The 20,407-nt window shown below is 35.6% G+C and overlaps 1 protein-coding gene across 2 annotated transcripts in view; it reads left to right on the top strand.

The window, feature by feature from the left end:
• The window catches only part of Lerp (lysosomal enzyme receptor protein), a 514,158-nt gene that overhangs the window by 167,021 nt on the left and 326,730 nt on the right, over positions 1 to 20,407 (top strand). For both annotated transcript variants that reach the window (XM_090408956.1, XM_090408955.1), the window contains exon 15: positions 3,535 to 3,699. In XM_090408956.1, the coding sequence (XP_090265082.1) occupies positions 3,535 to 3,699 (165 nt within the window). The remainder of the gene's footprint in view (positions 1 to 3,534; positions 3,700 to 20,407) is intronic.

Here is a 20,407-nt window from a genome sequence, read left to right on the forward strand (position 1 = left end):
CAGCAAAGCTGTGGATAGGATTAGTAGTGATTGAAAGTAGGAGAAAGAGGGTAGGTGATAGAGTAGAGCACTGAGTCACTCCTGTATTGGTGACCAATAGATGATGGCAGGTACAATAAAAGACTACAATTTACCTGAGCACAATTTCCCTCTTTATTAATGTTCCTACTGAAGAGGTTTTAAAAAATAACTTATCAAAAAAAGTTATGTCACTCCTGACCCAGTGCATAAATTACTTTTTTTAAAAAAATACCATTTATGGACAACTTTGGGTGACCCATTATCTCCTACATTAGCAAATTTTTAAATTCCTTCTCATTAAAGCCAAGGTTTTTGAAAAGGTATATTGATGTCGTTTTCTTAATTTGGAACCATGGACCAGATTCTTTAAAGGAGTTCCTGAACCATCTCGACAATCAACACCCAAGAATATAATTTGCCTCAGAATTTGAAGTTAACGGTTCTCTCTTGTTTATGGATGTCAGACTCACTTGTGTGTCAGACAAACTGAAGCTCTTGATTTACAGCCATACATACCAATTGATATCTTCATGTGCAATCTCATCATTATCTGCCCCCAAAACTTGATATCATTTCTACATTAGGTAAACATGCTTTCTCCCTATTAAGTGAAGAAGAGACCACCAAAGAACTACAGTTGTTTGGTGATCAACCTTTCAGAAAAATAGTTATCTTAAACATACTGTTTGTAAACTTCTATTTAATCCACCTGCTCACTGTACTCAAGATAGTAATAGTATCTTCTTCTTCTTCTTTCACTATGCCTTATCCCATGTTAAAACGGGGTCGGCGCACTGATCTTTAACCTTCCTCTTCCAAGTTCTCCGGTCCAGGACATCCTTTGGACTCCATCCTTTCTCCCTAAGATAGTAATAGTATAAAAGGCTTTACACACACACACACACACACACACACACATACATACATACATACATACATACCACATATCAGCTATATTGAAACATGACAGCCTAAAGTATCCTGGAGTTTATCATGTTTGGTGTAATTGCAATGTTCCCTATTTTGGCAGACCGAGAAATCCATTGAATTGAGTTGCATATGGAAGAACCTTTAAGAGACATTACATATGGCAGAACTAGAGCCAGCACACTATCCAATTACATTCTTAACACACACACACTCTCTCTCTCTCTCTGCTTGGAAAGAAGTCAATAGACCCCCATGGGAAAGGTGCTATGAGAAGGGAACTGGTGGAGTTTGAAAAAGGCATGCTAGGATGTCATGTTTCAGGCCGTGAAACTTAAAACAAAAGTTCTATGTTTAGTTAGGGTTTCAGACTAGCACTGATCCTTAGCCCACCCACGATATTAAATTAATGTATAATGTAAACTGAGGTACCTTATTGTGAAGTCTGGCTTAGGTAGTAATGAGAACCAGTATATACGAAACTCACATTGCTGTTTTTCTGTAACTTCTGCTTTGTAGTTTCTAAGTAAAATAAACATGCATTTGTGATAGGGACTACCTCACTAATCTAAAGTAGACACATTTTGAGCAAAAATGAGCTATATATGAAGTACATAGTTTCATGTATAAAAATAAATATATGAATACATAAATAGTAGTTATATTCACTTATAACTTATTTTTATACATGAAACTATGTACTTCATATATAGCTCATTTTTGCTCAAAATGTTTCTACTTTAGATTAACAACTCTACTTTAGAGTTGTTAATTTGACATGTGGTTTGAATGTGGTGTAAAGGTTATGTTTTATTAATAATATGGCTATCTTTTCAGATGTACCTCGGATAGGAGATAGGAATAGTGGTGTTTTGTTCTTGTGTGTTTGATGAGGGGGAACGTAGGAGAGCCATTAGTACTTTATCTATTTTGTAGGAGCTGGTATGACAAAGATAAGTTCTGTGGTGAGAACTGCATCATTAGAACAAATAGTCCTGGCTCTGTGTGTAAGTGTTTTTTTGGAATACCATACTCTTAGGATGATGGGATAGCTTATGTAGATATTTTTCTCTGTGTGTGTGTGTGTGTGTGTGTTGACTTTCTATAAATGGAAAAATATAGTGAACCATCTGAAAAGTGAGTGACTAATGTGTCAGGACAAAGCAAACAGTTATTAGATTCTTTTTCTACTGTGAAGTGAATTTTAGGGTGTAGACTGTTTAAGTAAATTACAAACGAATCCAGTGTCCATGGGCCAAATGGCAAACATATCATCGACAAAGCATAACTATGCTAAGGGTTTGTATAGCAGTAGTGAGTATTTTGTTCTCAAAGTGTTCCATGTAAAAGTTGACTAAATGGTGAGGGGGACCCATTGCAGTAGCTATTTCTTTGTAAATTTTTCCTTTGCAAGTGAAATAACTTGCATAATGTAGTAAAGTTGAATAATTCAAAGATATCAGGAGAGAAGTGTTAGACTTTATTAAATCAAGAGTGTCCATTAGTGGTACATTAGTAGTTAGCTGGGGGTAAGTATTTTGTACCACTATGTACAAACCCTTTCTTCCCAGATACCTGCAGAGGTATCGTTGAATCCACATTGTTAGCCACACTTTGCAGCAATTAATACTATATGTCCTTTTGCTTGTAAATATAAAATACCATTGTTGAAATAAAGAGCCAAAAGGCTTCACTTCGGCGATGCAAAATTATTCAAATTAAGTGGATAACGAATCCAACATTATTTCAAAGCCGAATAGAGAAACTACAAGAGTTTCATGCCGAAATATAGAAACTATAAAAGTTTTGGCAGATTCAAGCCTTTGCTGATCACTTCAACCTGGGTATTTACATCTGGGTTAACCTATCCACTGATGAGAACCTCAACAAGGTCGAAACTGGTCTGGGTAGTGACCCCCCCCCCCCCATAATGTATCGCATCATATATGTCTGTAAGGAGATGTGCTTTACATTATGGGAAATACTAAGGAAAGTGATCAGAGCTTACTCCACCTTTACCACGAGTTGCCCCTGTCGTGAAAGATTTGCTTACGCTTGGATCCGCCTCAACTTTGATAGTTTCTATATTTTGGCATGAAACTCTTGTAGTTTCTCTATTTGCCTTTGAAATAATGTTGGATTCAATATCCACTTAATTTGAATAATAAAATACCATTTTTCAGGCCATCCAATATTTAGTCATTTAATTGATGTGTGTGTGTCAGTCAACTTTCAAGTTGACTGACATCTGAGTATTGACTAATGTAGCATGCAGATTTAGTCCCCTACTTTTTTTCCCTATATTTTAATTAAAATAACTATTAATAACATTTGACTAGTTATAGCGAGCACTGTTATAGATCACTAATAAACACACACTCACTATACAAAATACCTTAAATCTAGAATAAAGCTCAACAGGCAGCATTCTTTTCCAAAAGAAATTCATTATATCAAAATGTTCATTGTAACAAATTATTCTTGGGTAGCTTACAGGTTTGATATAGTAAGAGTTGACAGTATAAACAAATTGTCACACCGGCAGTTTGAGATACTTATAACTTTTAATTTCTTTTTCGATATTAGGAAGTGAAACGAATCCCTAATTTAGGTCAGCCTCTTTCCTCACCTAATGTTGCTAGTGATGGTCATCTTGAATTGCTTTATACATCAGGCGATCCATGCATTGCATATGGAAAAAGTGTCAATTTTACATCTATCGTGCATTTTATCTGCCTGAAGAACCCAGATGTAAGTTTTTTCATTTTTAAATACTCTGTTGTAATTAGGGAAGAAAGCTTGTATAATTAACGGACTAAGATTGATCCAAATTTGCAGCATCTTTTTCATACTTAACCTTTTCACTGATGATATAATTCCAGTAAACTCTCCTAGCAGATTTATTTTCAAAATTTTCGTTTGTAATTTATTAAACATGCAGAACTTTAGGTTGTTTCATTTCGACCTTTATTGAGGTCTCATCAGTGAGAGCCAGGCCCAGAGTGGAGATACTAAGGCAGAAGCAATAGGTGAGGTCATCCTTATCTATAGGAGTTGTCAAAAGGTGTGCCACCTTATTATTAATTTACTCTGGATTTATAGAAAGATGTTTGAAAGTTTATTTTTCACTTGGTTAGATTATAATAAATTTAGTTTAATCCTTTATCCAAGTGTGAGCAAACAAAGTTTGTGCCTGAAAATATCTTCAGGACTGAGGTAAGGTAGTACAACACCGGGTAACTCGCAGCAAAGGTGGATCAAGCTCTCAACTCCTTGTCTCAGTATCTCCCATAATGCACAGCACATCTTGCAGGCATGTATACTGCTATGCATTAAAGGAAGGGCCACTACCCATATCAGTTTTGACCTTTATTGAGGTCTCGTCAGTGGGAGCTAGGCCCGGAGTGGAGATACTAAGGCAGAAGCAATAGGAGAGGTCATCCTTACCTATAGGTAAGGATGAACTCTCCTATATTTAGGCTGATAGTTTTCAAATCAAGGTTGAGTGAACTTATGACACTTGTAAAGTATGTTTTATTGAAAATCTTGCTCAGTATTTTTTATACAATATTGAATATACTTCACCTCCATCATCCTTTCAAAATTTAGCCATTGTATGATGTTTTTCAAAATACATATATGTTTATGTTTAAATATATGTTTAATCACATATCAAATGTTTAAACATATATCATCATCATCAAATTCCTGACATGTACCCTCAAGGGGATATACAGGATATGATTCTACTACATGAAAAATTTACATCATTAGTAACTTCCTATCTACAATTTTCCTCCAAGTCAGTCCAGACTCCAACATTATCAGATCTTATATTTCTGTCTTCCAAGGTACTTTTTTACCTTATCAATCCAACTATATCTTGGTTTTCCTCTGGATCTCTTTCCTGACAACCTGGCAGAGAACACTTGTTTTTCCAATCTTTCCTCACCCATTCTGTTTAAGTGACCATACCACCTGAGATTAGCTCTGTTAACACATTCCTGGATGATGATAATGTCAAGTTCTTTCCTAATATCCTCGTTTTAAATATGATATTCCCATTGATGCCATCTGTTCGTGCTCCTGATCTTTCTCAGGACTCTCATATCTGTTGTCTCTAGTCTTTGGTCAGGTGTTTTACTTCTGACCCAACTCTCAGATCCATAAGTTAAAACTAGTTTGAACACTGTCTTGTATACAGCTAATTTAGTGTTCTGACTAATTTCTCTGTTATTAAATATGAATTTATTCAGTTGACTTCCTGCCATACCAGCTTTGTTGATTCTGTTGTCTATTTCCATATTTAATTTACCATCTTCGCTAAAAATTGTGTCTGAGTAGCTAAAATGTTTTACTTGTTTCTATAGGTTCTCCATTCACAATACAGTTGATGTTTTCAATGTCTTTGTTTTGTTATTGCTGACCTTCATACCATATCTATTACAACAGTTATTCAATTTAGTCAGAGAATCTTCCAGACTTGTAGCAGATTTATTTAGAAGTATAACATCATCTGCATAAGGCAAAGAGCTTTAGCTGGAGATGAACATCTCCAATTTTCATATAAGGTTTAATACCACTTTCCTTCATAATGTGATCCATATAGATAATGAATAACAGAGTATAATGTACATCAGGGCTGGCCAACCTTAGGTAATCCAAGGGCCACATTAAAAAAAAAAAAAAAAGATTTATATGAGGGCTGCCTCACAATGCGTATATTAATTTGGTGAGCAGCAGTGACACAACCTCGATTGCTGAACAAACGAAGAACACTAATCACACACTAACGTTCCCCGTAAGCACCTGCAGCATGTGCGTTGGAACAAAACACTGTAAGAATGCTTCTTTGACACATCTAATATTTGAAAAAAAAACACTTGGGTATCTAGTGATGTAAAAACACCAAATAAAATTACCAACATCGAGATTATCAATTAGTGATAGAATTAAAATATCTAATACGCATTGAATTCAAATTATTTTATTTTATTGAGTGTGAAAATCAAAACCCACAGGCTGGCCACAAAATTGCACCGCAGGCCATATCCAGCTCGCGGGCAGTGCTTTGGACAGCCCTGATGTACACCCTTGTATGATGTACACCAAATTTAACATTAAACCATCTTCCTGTACTTCCTTCAATTCTAACTGCTGACTTAACTCAAATAAAGACTAAGTATTGCTTGATATATGTCCCATTAACACCATATAACTGTAGCGTTTTGAATAGCTTCTCTCTTAGCAACTTGTCATATGTCTTTTTCAAGATCTACAACACTTAAATACAGATCTTTGTTATATTCCCATGTTATCTCAACTATTTGTTGTAAAGTGAAAATCTGATCTTGACAGCCTCTCTAGAGAGAAACACCTCTGTAATTCTCACATTCAGTTTTATTTCCCTTTTTATATATGGGTATTATGAGAGCTCTACCCCATCATCGAATTTGTCCCTCTGTCCAGGCCTTCTGAACTATGCAGTGCAGCCACTGCAAGACGTTTATACCTCAATACTTGAGCATTTTTAATGGGTTTTCTTTGTGACATAGTAAGAGCTAAGTTGAGAAGTGTCTTCCTTTCAATCTGAAGGGTTAGTTACCAAGGTAATGTAAATCCCATTTAATAGCTACCCTTGGTGTATGGTCATCTTGAAAATTTTCTCTTATGAAGTTATTTGAAAATCTGCAAGTATTTATTATTTGAGGCTTCAATATGCAAACCCCATAAAACGAATTGATCAAAAAAATTTTTATTTAACAATCTGAGTTTTTTGGACATCTACTGATTCACTTCCTCAGGAGAAAATAGTGAATTAAATGAAATTAAGCTAAAAAAAAAAAAAAAAAAAAAAAAAAAAAGAAAGAAACACAAATCATCAGTATTAGCAACATACAACAGAAACCAAACACCAAGTATTGTGGTAATGCAACACAGGCAGTCCCCAGGTTACCGACGAGATATGTTCCTGAGAATGTCTTTAGATCAGATTTGTACGTAACTTGGATCCCTGATGAACAGCGCACATATGGTAATAATAATACCCCCTGTACTGTAATAATAAGTCACAGAAACTATTGTGCTCTTTCTTTTAATTCAAACAAACAGAACATAAAAAGAAACTCATACAAAATATTTAGATAGTGGAAATTTCAAAAAAGAATATTAAAGGTTAACACTCGCCTAAAAGTTGCATCAATGTCTTGCTTACTGGATGGGGCATTTTTGAGGCAAGAAGGTAGGCTAACATTACTCGGAAGATGGTGCTGGAAAGTATGGAATGGGTGCTGGAGAATCAGGATTTGATTCTGTTGTTAGAGGAGGGGAGCTTACCACTGAAGTTGGTTTCTTGAAAAAAGGTATCTTGGTTTGTTTGCACTGCTTTTTTTTTTTTTTTTTTTTTTTTCATCATAAATGGCCTTGTATCAGCTGATGTTCTCACAAACTGCATGGTAAACCTTTGCAAACCATTCAATGTTAGGCTCTTGCTCCTCTAGCTTAGCAAATCCTGCTTCAATGAGATGAAAGGCTTCAGCTAATTCTTTTGTTGTAAACTTTCTTGGCTCTGGATTTTCTGATTCTTTGTGTTCTTGTGTTTCTATCAGCTGCTTCTCTATCTCCATAAGGTCTTCATTTGTTAATTTTTGTGAATTGGACTCTAGTAAGTCACAGACATAATTTTTATTGATGTCCAGTTGAAGTGCATTACCACTATCCACCGTAGCTTTTCGGCTTCAATGATGTCTTCTTCTGTGAAGCCATAAAAATCATCACAGAATTGAGGGCACAGTTTGTTCCATACCCTGTTCATTGTTGATTGCTTCACTTTCTCCCAAGAATCAGCAATGTTTTTGATGGGTAATCACAGACTCACAAAATCGAATAAAAAAGTTAAGACAAAAGTGATAATGTGCATATAAGTGACCGAATAAACAACGAGACTAGTTGCTAGCATAAAGATGCTGCACCAACGAACCGCTTACACCACGCGGGTTTGTTTACATGTGTGGAACAAACTAGTTCCCGAATTATTAATTATCATTATGGGAGAGCCCGCTCATAAGTATGGAATGGCATAAGTCGGGTCGTCCGTAACCCGGGGACTGCCTGTATTAAAGTCTTTAAAAAAAGTTGTCTGAAATGTTAAACTCACACCAGTGCAGCAAAAAAATAAGGCATGATTTTATATTGTCTGGTCTTCTCTCATGAAAAATCTGATGCACATATACCTTGACAGCACTCATCACATCACTAACCTCAAGATGCAATTTAGTACATGCATACATTCCATTGTTAGTTTTTGTTCAGATCTTTAATAGATTCTATGTGGTTTGGCCTCAAATATGTTCTTCTGTTACAAAAATCTTCAAAATTCATATACGTTTTTCTTCTCCTCCTTTGACTTTGTACACTATCTGAGAATTTAGAAGTTTTGTGCGGGAGGTGAAGGGAAAAAGAACTTTCTGTACCAATTTGTCTTTACACTTAAGCTGAACTTCTCATGTCTTACCTGTGAACTGTCCCATATTCTTATTGTATTCTATTACCCAATAGAGCTTCATTATTTATTAATTGGTTTGTCTCTCTTTCCACAGTTAATGCAACTTTCATGACACATCCTGTGATTTTACTATCCCTGGAAAGACAAAGACAATGGGGCACATCATCTGGTAGATTTCCTTTGCTGTGTGCACCAGTACAAATATTTTCCTCCAGATAGCAGATGTGCACACAGAAGTGCTTTAAAAATTCAAATGTGTTTAAAAGTTGTTTCAACAGAGATTTTTTTAATGCAAAGAAAAACTCATGAATACTCAAGCTCATCAAGGATATCATTTTTAAACTGTTCAAGATCACCTAGCATATCAGTAAAAAGCTTAAATAATAATACATAATCAGCCAAAGTAATTGCTGAATTTACTGTGGACTAGAGATTAAGAGATGAACATATTTTTGCCATTAAGTACTTATGACTTCTCCAGGATAATTTATAATACATAATCAGCCAAAGTAATTGCTGAATTTATTGTGGACTAGAGATTAAGAGATGAACATATTTTTGCCATTAAGTACTCATGACATCTCCAGGATCATTTAATTATTATTATCTGAGAATTGTAATTGCACTTTATAAAAATTCTAAACATAACTTTGAGAATATTATAATATTATAATAAAAAATTCTATAATTCTAAATGGTGGAATTTACATATACAAGTGTGGTCTGAAAAGTTCTCGGCCTCGACCATAGATGGCGACACTACTGACAAGATCTTTTTTTCTAAGTTGGTAAATCTGTCATAAGCATCCATGTGAAATTGCAAGTCATTCTATCAAGTAGTTTGTTTTATACAGCTGTTTGAAGCAATAGTGTTGCCTGTATCCCTTGAAATGGATAAAATGAGTATTGTGCAGCTATAAAATTCTTCGTAAAAGAGGGTTTAATGCCAAAAGAAATTCATTCGAAGTTCAATAAAGTTTATGGGTGGTACTTCTCCTGCGTTTTCGACAATTAAGAAATGGGCTGCCGAGTTTAAACCTGGCCGTATCAGCCTTGAAGATGATCCACGTGAAGGATGTCCAAAAAAGTGTAACAACACCAGAAATCATTGATCAAGTGCATGATATGGTATTGGATGACCAGCGAGTCAAAGTGCTTGAAATTTCAAAAGAACGTGTAGGATATATTTTGCATGAAGAATTGTATATGAAAAAGCTTTGTGCAAGATGGGTGCCATGCTTGCTCACAGCAGATCAAAAACGCACTCGCATGAAAATCTCTGAACAGTGCTTGGAGCGTTTTAACAAGAATAAAACTGATTTTGTGCATCAATTTATTACCATGGATGAAACTTGAATTTACCATTACGTGCCAGAATTCAAACAGCGGACAGAAGCCGGTTGTTCAGTGCCAAAGAAGACAAAGTCTGTTCCATCAACAGGAAAGGTCATGGCATTAGTGTTTTGGGATGCTAAAGGCATTTTGTTTATTAATTATCGTGAAAAGGGTAAAACAATAACCAGGGAATATTATTCTGATCTAACCAGACTAGACGAAAATATTTGTGAGAAAAGACCTGGTTTGCAGAAGAAAAAAATCATCTTTCATCAGGACAAATGCACCTGTCCACAAAAGTCTTTTGGCAATGGGAAAATTAAGGGATCTGCACTATGAATTGTTGGAACATCCACCCTATTCCCCAGATTTGGCTCCCTCTGACTTCTATCTCTTCCCAAAGCTAAAACTCTTCCTGACTGGTCAGCATTTTTCTTTGAATCAGGAGGTGATTCCAACTGTAGAGGGGTATTTTGTAGATCTTACTGAGAACCGCTACAGGGATGGGATAATGGTGCTGGAGCATCGCTGGAATAAATGTATTAGTCTTAGGGGAGATTATGTTGAAAAATAAAAATAATTTTGAAATAATAAATTTGTTTTTTCAGGCCGAGAACTTTTCAGACCGCTCTCATATTTTCATGTATATCTTTCAATATTTTCAAATTAGTATATTGTGTTTTCTATGGCAGTTACATAAATCAAGTAATTTCAGTTCACATTTCAAAATACAGTGAGGAATCCATGGGGGGGAGGGGGAATCGACACATGAATATGATAGGTGATGTGTTCATTTTTCCTTATTTTTAAGGAATGACTCATCTGTCACATATATATTCTCCATGAGCACCACAATTTTTAGATACCACTTTACTTTTCAAGTGAGTGTTCATCGTTCATTGGTATAAGGAGACTGGAGTTATTGAGGGGTTAATAGGTCATCAGTACCCTTTTGCTCTCTCAACAATTCTGTAGAATTCCCAACTAGTTGGGAATTCTATGGAATTCTGTCTATCTATAATTATATCCAATTTACAGGTTTAAAGATTTGATTTGGGGACAAGCACTTCAATAAAGATTCACATTCCAAAACAGGTTATGCATTCAGTTAGTTAAATACATAGCTCTAATTTGTAATTTGTGAACTGAAATGGTAACACTCACTTATAGATATATGCTTGGTTGCCAGAATTATTGGATTATTTCTCAGTTGAACTGTATGTGATAGAAAGCACATCACACACATACACCATACACAAAAAAAAATCCATACAAATGATGCCATTCTAGGAAGCTACACCCTCTGTCCAAAAAGAAACCGAAATTTTTGAATATAGAAGAAACTAGGTGCCGCCTGTTGTATCTTTTTGTTGTTGAAAGCGACAACCTTCATTAGTGTTGTGTCAACTGTTCATGACATTTGTTTCATTAGAAGCTAAGTTATAGTCCCAAGAGTGACAGTGTGTTTTGATGAATGGTCGGAAAATGAGTTTCAAACAGAGAGCTGCGATTGACTTTTGTGTTAAACTTGGTAAACGTTTTATCGAAACGCATCACCGTATGCGTTTTGAAGCATACGGTGATGAATGCTTATCCCGTACTCAAGTTTACGAGTGGTTTAAGCGATTTCAAAGTGTCTGTGAGACCCTTGAGGATGATGAAAAGCCGGGCAATCCAAAAACTGGACTGAGCGAAGTTAACATCCAAAAACTGCTTGATTGTCATCAAAGAAAACCCAAAATCGTCCGTGAGATTTATTGAAGATGAATTGGGGATTCCAAAATCAACTGGGCCTTTGTAAATTGAATTCATAATTTGTTCCCCACAAGTTGGCCGACAACCAAAAAAATGATCGAATTGAACACAAGGACCTCATTAAAACCACTTGTAAGGACTCAGAATTCCTTGAAATGATCGTTATGGTGATGAAATATGGTGTTTTGAGTATGAGCCTGAAACAAAGTGCCAGAGTGCTGAGTGGAGACCACCAGAAAGGGGCATCGTAAAAAAAAGTCGCTTGGAGAAGTCAAAAGTAAAGACAATGCTGATTTGTTTCTACGACTCCAAAGGCATTATCCACCAAGAATTCATTCTGCCTAGCCAGACGGTCAATCATGAGGTTTATCTCGAAGTTTTGAAGCAATTGATAGCGAGAATTCATTCATACGGCATGGATATCGTGATGCAGGCTGCTGGTCACTTTTGCACTATAATTCATCTCATTGTTCGAACATTGTGAGACAGTTTTTGAGCAAAATCCAAGTTTGTGTGTTGGATCACTCGCCATATTCACCTGATTTAGCACCCTGTGACTTCTTTCTCTTCCCCCTACTTCATTTGCTGATGAAAGGAAAGTGATACGACACCATTGAAAATGTTCAAGCGGCAGTAACCACGACCCTCAACAGTATCCCAAAAACCGATATAAAAAAACTCATTTAACGAATTAATTGACCATGCCAAACACTGTATCGAAGCTGAGGGAGAGTATATTGATTGAAATAAATGATTTGAATAATTATAATTGGCCTGTGTTTTATTTTCTATCAAAAGTTCGGTTTCTTTTTGGACAGAGGGTGTATATAAAGGACATTAGTATATACCACTTTTCTTTCTTTTTATTTTTTTAAATAGTAATCCCATACATGAATGGTTGTTCGAGCTATAAAACGTTAGTGTCACAGACAAAAAAAATCAGGAGAAAGATCAAATTTGTTAACAATGAATTTGAAGAGCCACAGATGATGTGAATCTTCAAATCATGTTGCCAAAATTCCACAAAAGTTTTGGAAATCAAATGTGGTTGTTTTTTAATATCTTTGCCCATGTTTGGCACAGACTTTTCATCTGGTATTTATCAATATGAATAGCTAGAAAATGGGATGCTAGCTTTCTTTCTAGAAATTAGTTAAGAATTTCAAGAGTAATTTGTGTTGCACTCATAGTGTGGATCAGCAAACAACTGAAAACACTAATTCAGCTAAGGAAATAAGCATGGATATCACAAAGATTATCCTGTTTTGCTTTCTTATAATGGCAAATAACACATGGATGAGAGTACCTGTGAGTATTGCTCCAAGGGTAAAGAAGGCAACACAAGACTTGTATAAATTGCTTACAGTACAAACTACAGTTGCAGTATAATTAAGGGCAGTAATGGGAAAAAATGTAGAGTGCCTAGAAAGCGGTTAATTACCTAGTATTCAGCTAGGCATATGAAAAATTTGTGAAATACAGCTGGTAATAATGCTTTTCTCACCATCTCTAATTGTTGGATCAGTACAGTTGGAACAGGAATCCAGGAACAGGATTTGCAAACAATAAAATCTCAAAAGAAAACTTCTTAGGAAGGTTGAAAAAATCAACACTTAGAAGGAAATCAAACCATTTAGAATGGTTGACAGCACTGGGAGAGTAACGGAGAAAAATTAATTTGATAGAATCTGGTAGAAAAATTTTTATCAATGAAAGATAAAAAAAGAGAGCTTCTGTGTTGAAAACTAAGTTGAAAGTGAAATCGAAAATCTGTTTTTCTTAGACTAAAAAGAAAATTTGGAGAACAGATGTTGAGTAACAGGGCTATGGTATATAGACCTCAGATTTCAGTAAATGTCAAAACAGATTTTTGTAAATGAACTGGGAAACTACTTATTATAGACATTACTGAAATAGAGGCATACCTTGACTTATGGTGCTTTGACTTATGCTACTACACACTTGCATTCTTGAATTTCCACTTACCCAAAATTTTGATTTGCTAATTCCTTCGATGTTAAGATGACAGATTTGGATTTGGGGTCCGACATTTCTAGTCAGTTGGTTCTTCAAACTATTCACTTCTGATTGCTGCATGTAGTTAGTAGCCAGGAGATCCATGGATAGACTGGCTGCCAAGGTTGCTCTAGCTCATTTAGCATTATCCAGTTTGCACCACAAGGAGGTGAGCTAGGATCGCACCAGACATGGAAGATGTGCAAGCTCTCTCTTCAAGTGGGGAAAAATTCCCTCACCGGAATGTGACTGTGGGCACCCGAATCAATCAATCACACCACATCTCTACTGAGTGCAGTCTTTGTGCATACACAGGCCAAAGAAACTGCTTCCTGAAGGTGACACCGCCTATTATAGACTGGATCAGACAACTTGATATTGACCTATAAGTATTTTGTTTCTTGAAAGTATAAGTGTCTTTGTTTTATTCTAATTGTTTGTCACTTACTTTCTATATATTTATTTTGACTTATGTACCTTTATAACTGCATGTAGATTGCCATACGCTAAATAAATAAAATACCCAAAGTTACGGCACTTGCTTTGCAGTATTGGCTCTTTAGTGCCATGTCGTTTCCACATGAAACGTGCCACTGTCTCACTATCATCACTGTGCATTCAGACACAGCTTGTTTCACATCTTCATGGTGTTGTGCTCTGTGATTGCATGAAATTTAAATCATTTTTAACTTTTATTCTATTATTTTTGTTATGATCAAACTTAATATAATGGCAGCTAAAAGTGAAAAGGAAAGTCATAACACTATATATTAGATTCAAAGATTAAAATGATTAAACTTAATGATTAGTGATGAGGGTTTATCACAATCTGACATAGGCCAAAGAATAGGATTTCCTCACTCTACTGTTAACACTGATTAAAAACAAATCAAAACATTCCAGCTGAAGTTAAAAGTGCTACTCCAGTGAACACCTATAACCTTGTTGCTGATATGGAGAAACTTTTAATGGTTTGGATAGATGATCAAACTAGTCACATGTTCCCTTAAACCAGGACATTATTCAAAATAAAGCCCAAAGCCTTTTCAGTGACATGAAGGCTAACAAAGGTGAGGAAGTGAAAGCTGTGAATAGTTTGATAGGTTCAAGAAGAGGTCAGACTTACATAAAATAAAAATTGCAAGGAGAGACAAATGCAGAGGATAATGTCATTGCAAAAACTTTTCACAGGACTTAGTGAAGCCCAATGATGATGATGATGGTGGCTGTACAAAAGATAAAATTTTAATAAGATGAAACGAGGTTGTAATGGAAAAAGATGACATTGAGAACATTCATTGCAAAAGAGAAGAAAACCATGCCAAGCTTCAAACTAGCTAAAGATAGGTTAACCCTTCTGTTAGGTGCTAATGCTTCTGCTACATTGAAGATAAAGCCTATTTTAATTTACCATTCAAAAACCACAGAGCTTTGAAAAGTTATGTTAAAACTAGATTTCATTGGAGGTCTAATAGTTTGACAGCTGCATTGTATGAGAGGTGAAAAGCTACTGTAAGGTTAAGAACATCCCCTTCAAAATTTTACTCCTTGTTGACAATGTTCCTGGTCATCCGCGCACATTAGATTATTCAAGTGGCCCAAGATAAAAGCTGTAGAAGCAGCAAGAGATTAGCAGGACTGAGAAGAGAAAGAAGCAAGTGGTCCAAGATAAAAACCAAAATCATGTGAACAAAATAGAAAAACAGGGTATGGAGAAAAGTATGATGGACTCATGATCAGATTATAACTTAAAGTATAACAAAACCATCGTTCATGGTGCAGAAGTTAATGATATTATTCATGCCCATCTGGATGCAAAAGGGTAAAGCAAAAGAACTAATTGTCTTGGAGTGTGGTTGGCACTAATGATCTCAGAGGTGAGAAGTATTCTGTGAGGAAGGATGTGAAGAAGTTGTTGGACAAAGCTAAAATGAATAGCAAGAAGGTGAAGCTTGTAAGTCTCCTGCCATGCTATGATAGAGGCAAATTGAGGAGGAGGACATTGATAGCAAATGAATCAATACACAAGTGGTGCAGAAGGAATGATTTAGAATTTATGGACCTCTGACTTGAGTTTGACAGAAAGAAGTATTTGTATAATGCTGATGGACTGCATCTAAATGGATTTAGTGTTAGGTGTCTAGGTAGAGCTTTGTTCACTGAGTATGCTGAAATGCAAATTCAACAAATTTTAAGCAATTAGGGTCAGTGCAGGTGAATGTATGTGAAGGCACCCATGAGGTGAGTGAGTGAGTGTTAGAAACCAACAAGTGCAGAATCTAGTCTCTCAAGCAGAAATATTGAATAGCGTGGTCAATTCAGGAAGTAAAGGTGTTTGGGGGACGAAAGAATGCTGCAGTTTTTATGTACTAATGCCAGAAGTATCAGGAATGAGAGGGAAGAGGTTAAAGCATTGGTTAGTGAAATCTCTCCAAAAATTATAGGCATTAGTGAGACTTGGCTAACAGCAGATAATGTAGTTACAGGGATAGAATATGAAGGGTTTAGTAGTTTCTGGGAAGATAGAGAGACGATTGGATGGGGTGGGGTACTGCTGATGATAGCAGATGAATTGTAGCCAAAAAGAACAGGAAATAGGAGGAGGAGGAGGATTGCTGTTCATTTGAAACTCTCTGGTGTGAGATCAAAGCCAATAAGACCAAATACATGCTTGGTTGCTGCTATAGATCAAGGGATACCAGGGATGATCTGAAAGACACGAATAAGCAAATTAGTACGAATGCAGGTTGAGTGATCATTATGGGAGACTTCAATTATGGAGATATAGATTGGAAGGAAGAGAGATCACATGGCAGGAAGGAAAAGGAATTTATACACCTAAGGATAATTACTTAAGGAGGCAGCATGTGATGGAGGGTACTTGAGGTGCAAGAGTGTTGGAGTTGTCCATAAACACGGTGACAACATTGCCTCCAATTGAGAAAAGTGATCATGTGGTCTTGACACTTGGGGGATTGTGAAAAATGAGGAATATTCTGTCAAGAAGGGATAGTATATGTGGAACTACAAGGCAGGTGATTATGACAAGCTCAGAAGTAAGCTCGAAGCTGTGTCATGTCAAAAAAACCCTACAAGGGAAAAATGCTAGTAGCCCATAGGAGATAGTAAAAGGGCATCTAGAGGAAGCAGCATTAAATTGTATACCTAAGGTAAGGAGGGTTAATCAGGTAGGAGTTAGATGGTCAGGCAAGAAAGGTGACCAATATGGTAAGGAAGGTAAAATCAGATTACAAGAAGAAACTAACCAAGCAGATCAAACGAAATGCGAAAGCATTTTTTCACTATGTGGCAAGTAAGAGTAAGAATGACTATGGAAGAATGACCTTGAATGATCGTGAGGTGATAGGAGCAAATAAAATAGTTGAGTTTCTGAGTGACCATTTTGCAAGCATATATCATACAAGTGAGGTTAATACTGTGTCGTGTAACAAAGACTTATGTGGGAACAGTGGTGGATGAATTGGAGATTCTTAGGATATTGCAGAATCTCACTGTAAATGCAGCTGGGGTGGGATTAGATGGAATATCAGCTCATGATTTGTAGAAATGTGAACTGGCAATGCCTCTGACTAGGGTCTTTAATTTAAGTCTCAGCTCTGGTAGAGTTCCAAGGGAGTGGAAAGAGGGCTAAATAATACAGTTTTTGATTGCTTTTCATTTTTTCTGGGTCATTACTAGATAACCAGGAGGAGGCCTTCACATAGCCTTTGAAGAACTGACAGAGAACCGACTAGGACTTCTCACCTTCACATGGTGCACCTTTTTAGTTAGGTATCCATTGGATACTGAATGAATGAGTATGTGATGGAAGTTTGGGACTTAGCTGACCAAATTGTATTGTATTGGCTTAAATCAGAAACAAACATGACAGTACAACATGATGAAATTTCATGCTGGTTAGGGATTCAGATAAATAAGATACCCAATATTTTCCTCAGCTCCTTGAATAAACTGAGTTTGTTCAAGGAGCTGAGGAAAATGCTGATGAATGCTGAGGAAAATGTGCTGATGAATCAACACAATTCATGATATGCACAATCAAGTAAATGTCAGTAGACAAGAAGTTGAACAGCAGAAGAAATAGAGAAATGCCATGTGGACATAATTGGTGTTACTGAGATGAAGAGAATAAAACAAGTGAGATCTTGGTAAATAATAAATATAGGATTATATTTGGGCAGTAGTGATCAGGGAAAGGAAGAAGTCATTAATAGCTTTCAACACCAGACATGAAGATCAGGGGCGAATGCTGGTCTTGAAATTCGCACTTGCTCTTGTTATCATTCAGAGAGTGGAAGGTGATTGACGTCTGATTAGTGGAATAATGAATTACTGACCATTTAAAACTCTATATTTTAGAAATTCATGTACATTTAATCATGCAAATACAACATTTATTTTACAAATGATATTCTATCTTTTTCAATTTAGCTACTTGAATACAAATTCTACCCTATGGTTCTTCTTTATGAACTGGTCAATAACATCGTCATAAAAAGTTGGTTGTAACTTAATTTTCCCAAGCAACATGCACACTTGTAAAGGCTGGCTGAAGCTCACTGGCTAAAGCTACGTTGACTGCGTATGACCTGTGTTTAACCACTTTACTGGCTATTATTATGGATCAAACACGCATCCTCATACGCTTCGTATTCATCATATATTTCAATGTAATATCAAGGGTATTACAATTTTAATATGCACTTCACATCCATGGTAACTTGGTCGTATATATATATATACGTCCTGGCTGGTAGCGTGGTTAAGCAACAGAGTGAGATGACATGAAATGGCTATGCGCACGCATGAAATCAGTGCTGCTGCAAGGACCTGGAAGCTTTGACTAGACGAGCAAGCATCGGCCTTCGATACACAACGCAAAGCTTGCGCATGCTTAACACGTCTTCTGTCTATGAAAATAAAAGCCTAAATGGAATACTTATAAATGCATGCATTTATTAACAAATAAATATTACAGTGATATCTTGCTAATCCGAACTAATAAAAACCGTGCTCGTTCAGATTAGCGAATTTTCCCCCAAGAGGCAACAATAACTAGCGTTTAAGACAAAAATAATCAGATTCTAATGGTACATCAATTTAATTCTGTAAATAAATGAATTAACTGATAGAAAAAATGTTATTGTACTGTAATATGAAACTTAACAAATAATACAGTACACAAGTTTATTTTAGTAAAAAATTTAGTTTGTATGTACCTGTATTGTTGAGGATTCTGATTTAATAAAATTGCATAGTTCAGTACATAACTTAATTTGGGTAAAAAATATCACTTTCTTGTACACCATACACAGAAAAAAGTTTCACAAAATAACATAAATTTTTTTTTTTATTTCTTTGTAAAAAAGTCACTGATTTTCTTTTGCTTCTTGGAAGCTAAACTTTTTTCGAATGTTTCTTCTCGGAGCTGCATTAGCAATAAAATTTTAGGGACTGGCGTATCATTCTGCTTAGCCAATTCTATACACATATTAAAACTGTCAACTGCTTCTTTGTGTTTTACTTTTTTTTTTTCAAATTCTTTATCGTTATCATTGTCTGTTAATTCATTCTGTTGTGTCATATCTATAATTTAAGCATCTGATTTGATTTCGAATTCACTTTCAGTTCTGCCTGTAATCCATTCCGTAACATCTGTTTGTGAAATTTCAACATTTGGATTTATATTTTTAACCAAATTATGCCCATTTTGAATTTCCGCTTTTTGTGTATCACTGTAGTTATCTTCGTAAATTCTAGAAGGCCACAGTTTTTTCCATGACGCTCGACAACGGTGATTCATGCTGACAATACAGTAAGTACTGTACAGTATAAAAAAGCAAACGTGAACACACAATAAATCAAAATAGGCCTACAGTGTAACCATACAATCGACAGTATGAAAAAATATATACTGTACTGTAATAATAATAAAATAAATAATAGTTAAAATAATAATTATTAAATAAAAATAATAGCACACAAAATAATAATACATAATAAATAAAACTTTTTATTCCTTTCAAACACTGCAGTTCGGATTCCTGGAGGCTTCAGACTAAAGAGGTTCGGATTAGCGAGATGCTACTGTACTTCTTTCTCAATTAATGAGCTTGCAGCACGCATAGCAGTATGGAGAATTCGCCCCTGATGAAGATAAATTACTTTATAAGTAATTTATCTTCATTATGACATATATGACAATTTCAGGCAATTTCAAGTAGTGATGTGGGCAAACATCAACAGGAAATTGTACAGCAAGACTTGTATGTGCATATGGTCTTGCAGAAGGTTCTCATAAGGAAGCAATGAAGTGGAGGAATTTTTTGAGTCATTAGAGAAGGTAGCTGACAAACTGGAAAAGCTGGTCATTGTTGGAGATTTAAACAGGAGGGAAGGAAATGAATCCCAGAGAAACAAAAAATTTGGAAAAATTTTGAGAAAAGGACAGAGCTAATAATAATAAGTGCCTGACAGATTTCTGTTTAGGACACAGACTAATCATAATGTTTCAACATAAAGATGTGCACAAATTCATATGGAGAGAAGACACAAAAAAGGCTTGACATGTTATCATTGAAAATGATATCTTCACTTGCTCAGGTTACAATGTAATACAGAATATTTGAAATTGAAATCAGTTAGATTTAAGCACGATAAAAATGAATGCCACATTGACAAGAAAAATCATGTAAGAAAGTTTTAAAATAAATTAAAGTTTAGCAGCTTTTATATAGGAGCTATACACTCAACTATACTGATATTATTCGAATAAAAATGAAACAGTTTGAAAAGAACCAAATCTTGAAGTGTCAGTAGCAAACTCAG

This window comes from Typopeltis vanoorti, chromosome 19, assembly GCF_054136105.1.
Source record: "Typopeltis vanoorti isolate ZY-2024b chromosome 19, IOZ_Tvanoo_1.0, whole genome shotgun sequence".
In the NCBI taxonomy this organism is placed as follows: domain Eukaryota; kingdom Metazoa; phylum Arthropoda; class Arachnida; order Uropygi; family Thelyphonidae; genus Typopeltis; species Typopeltis vanoorti.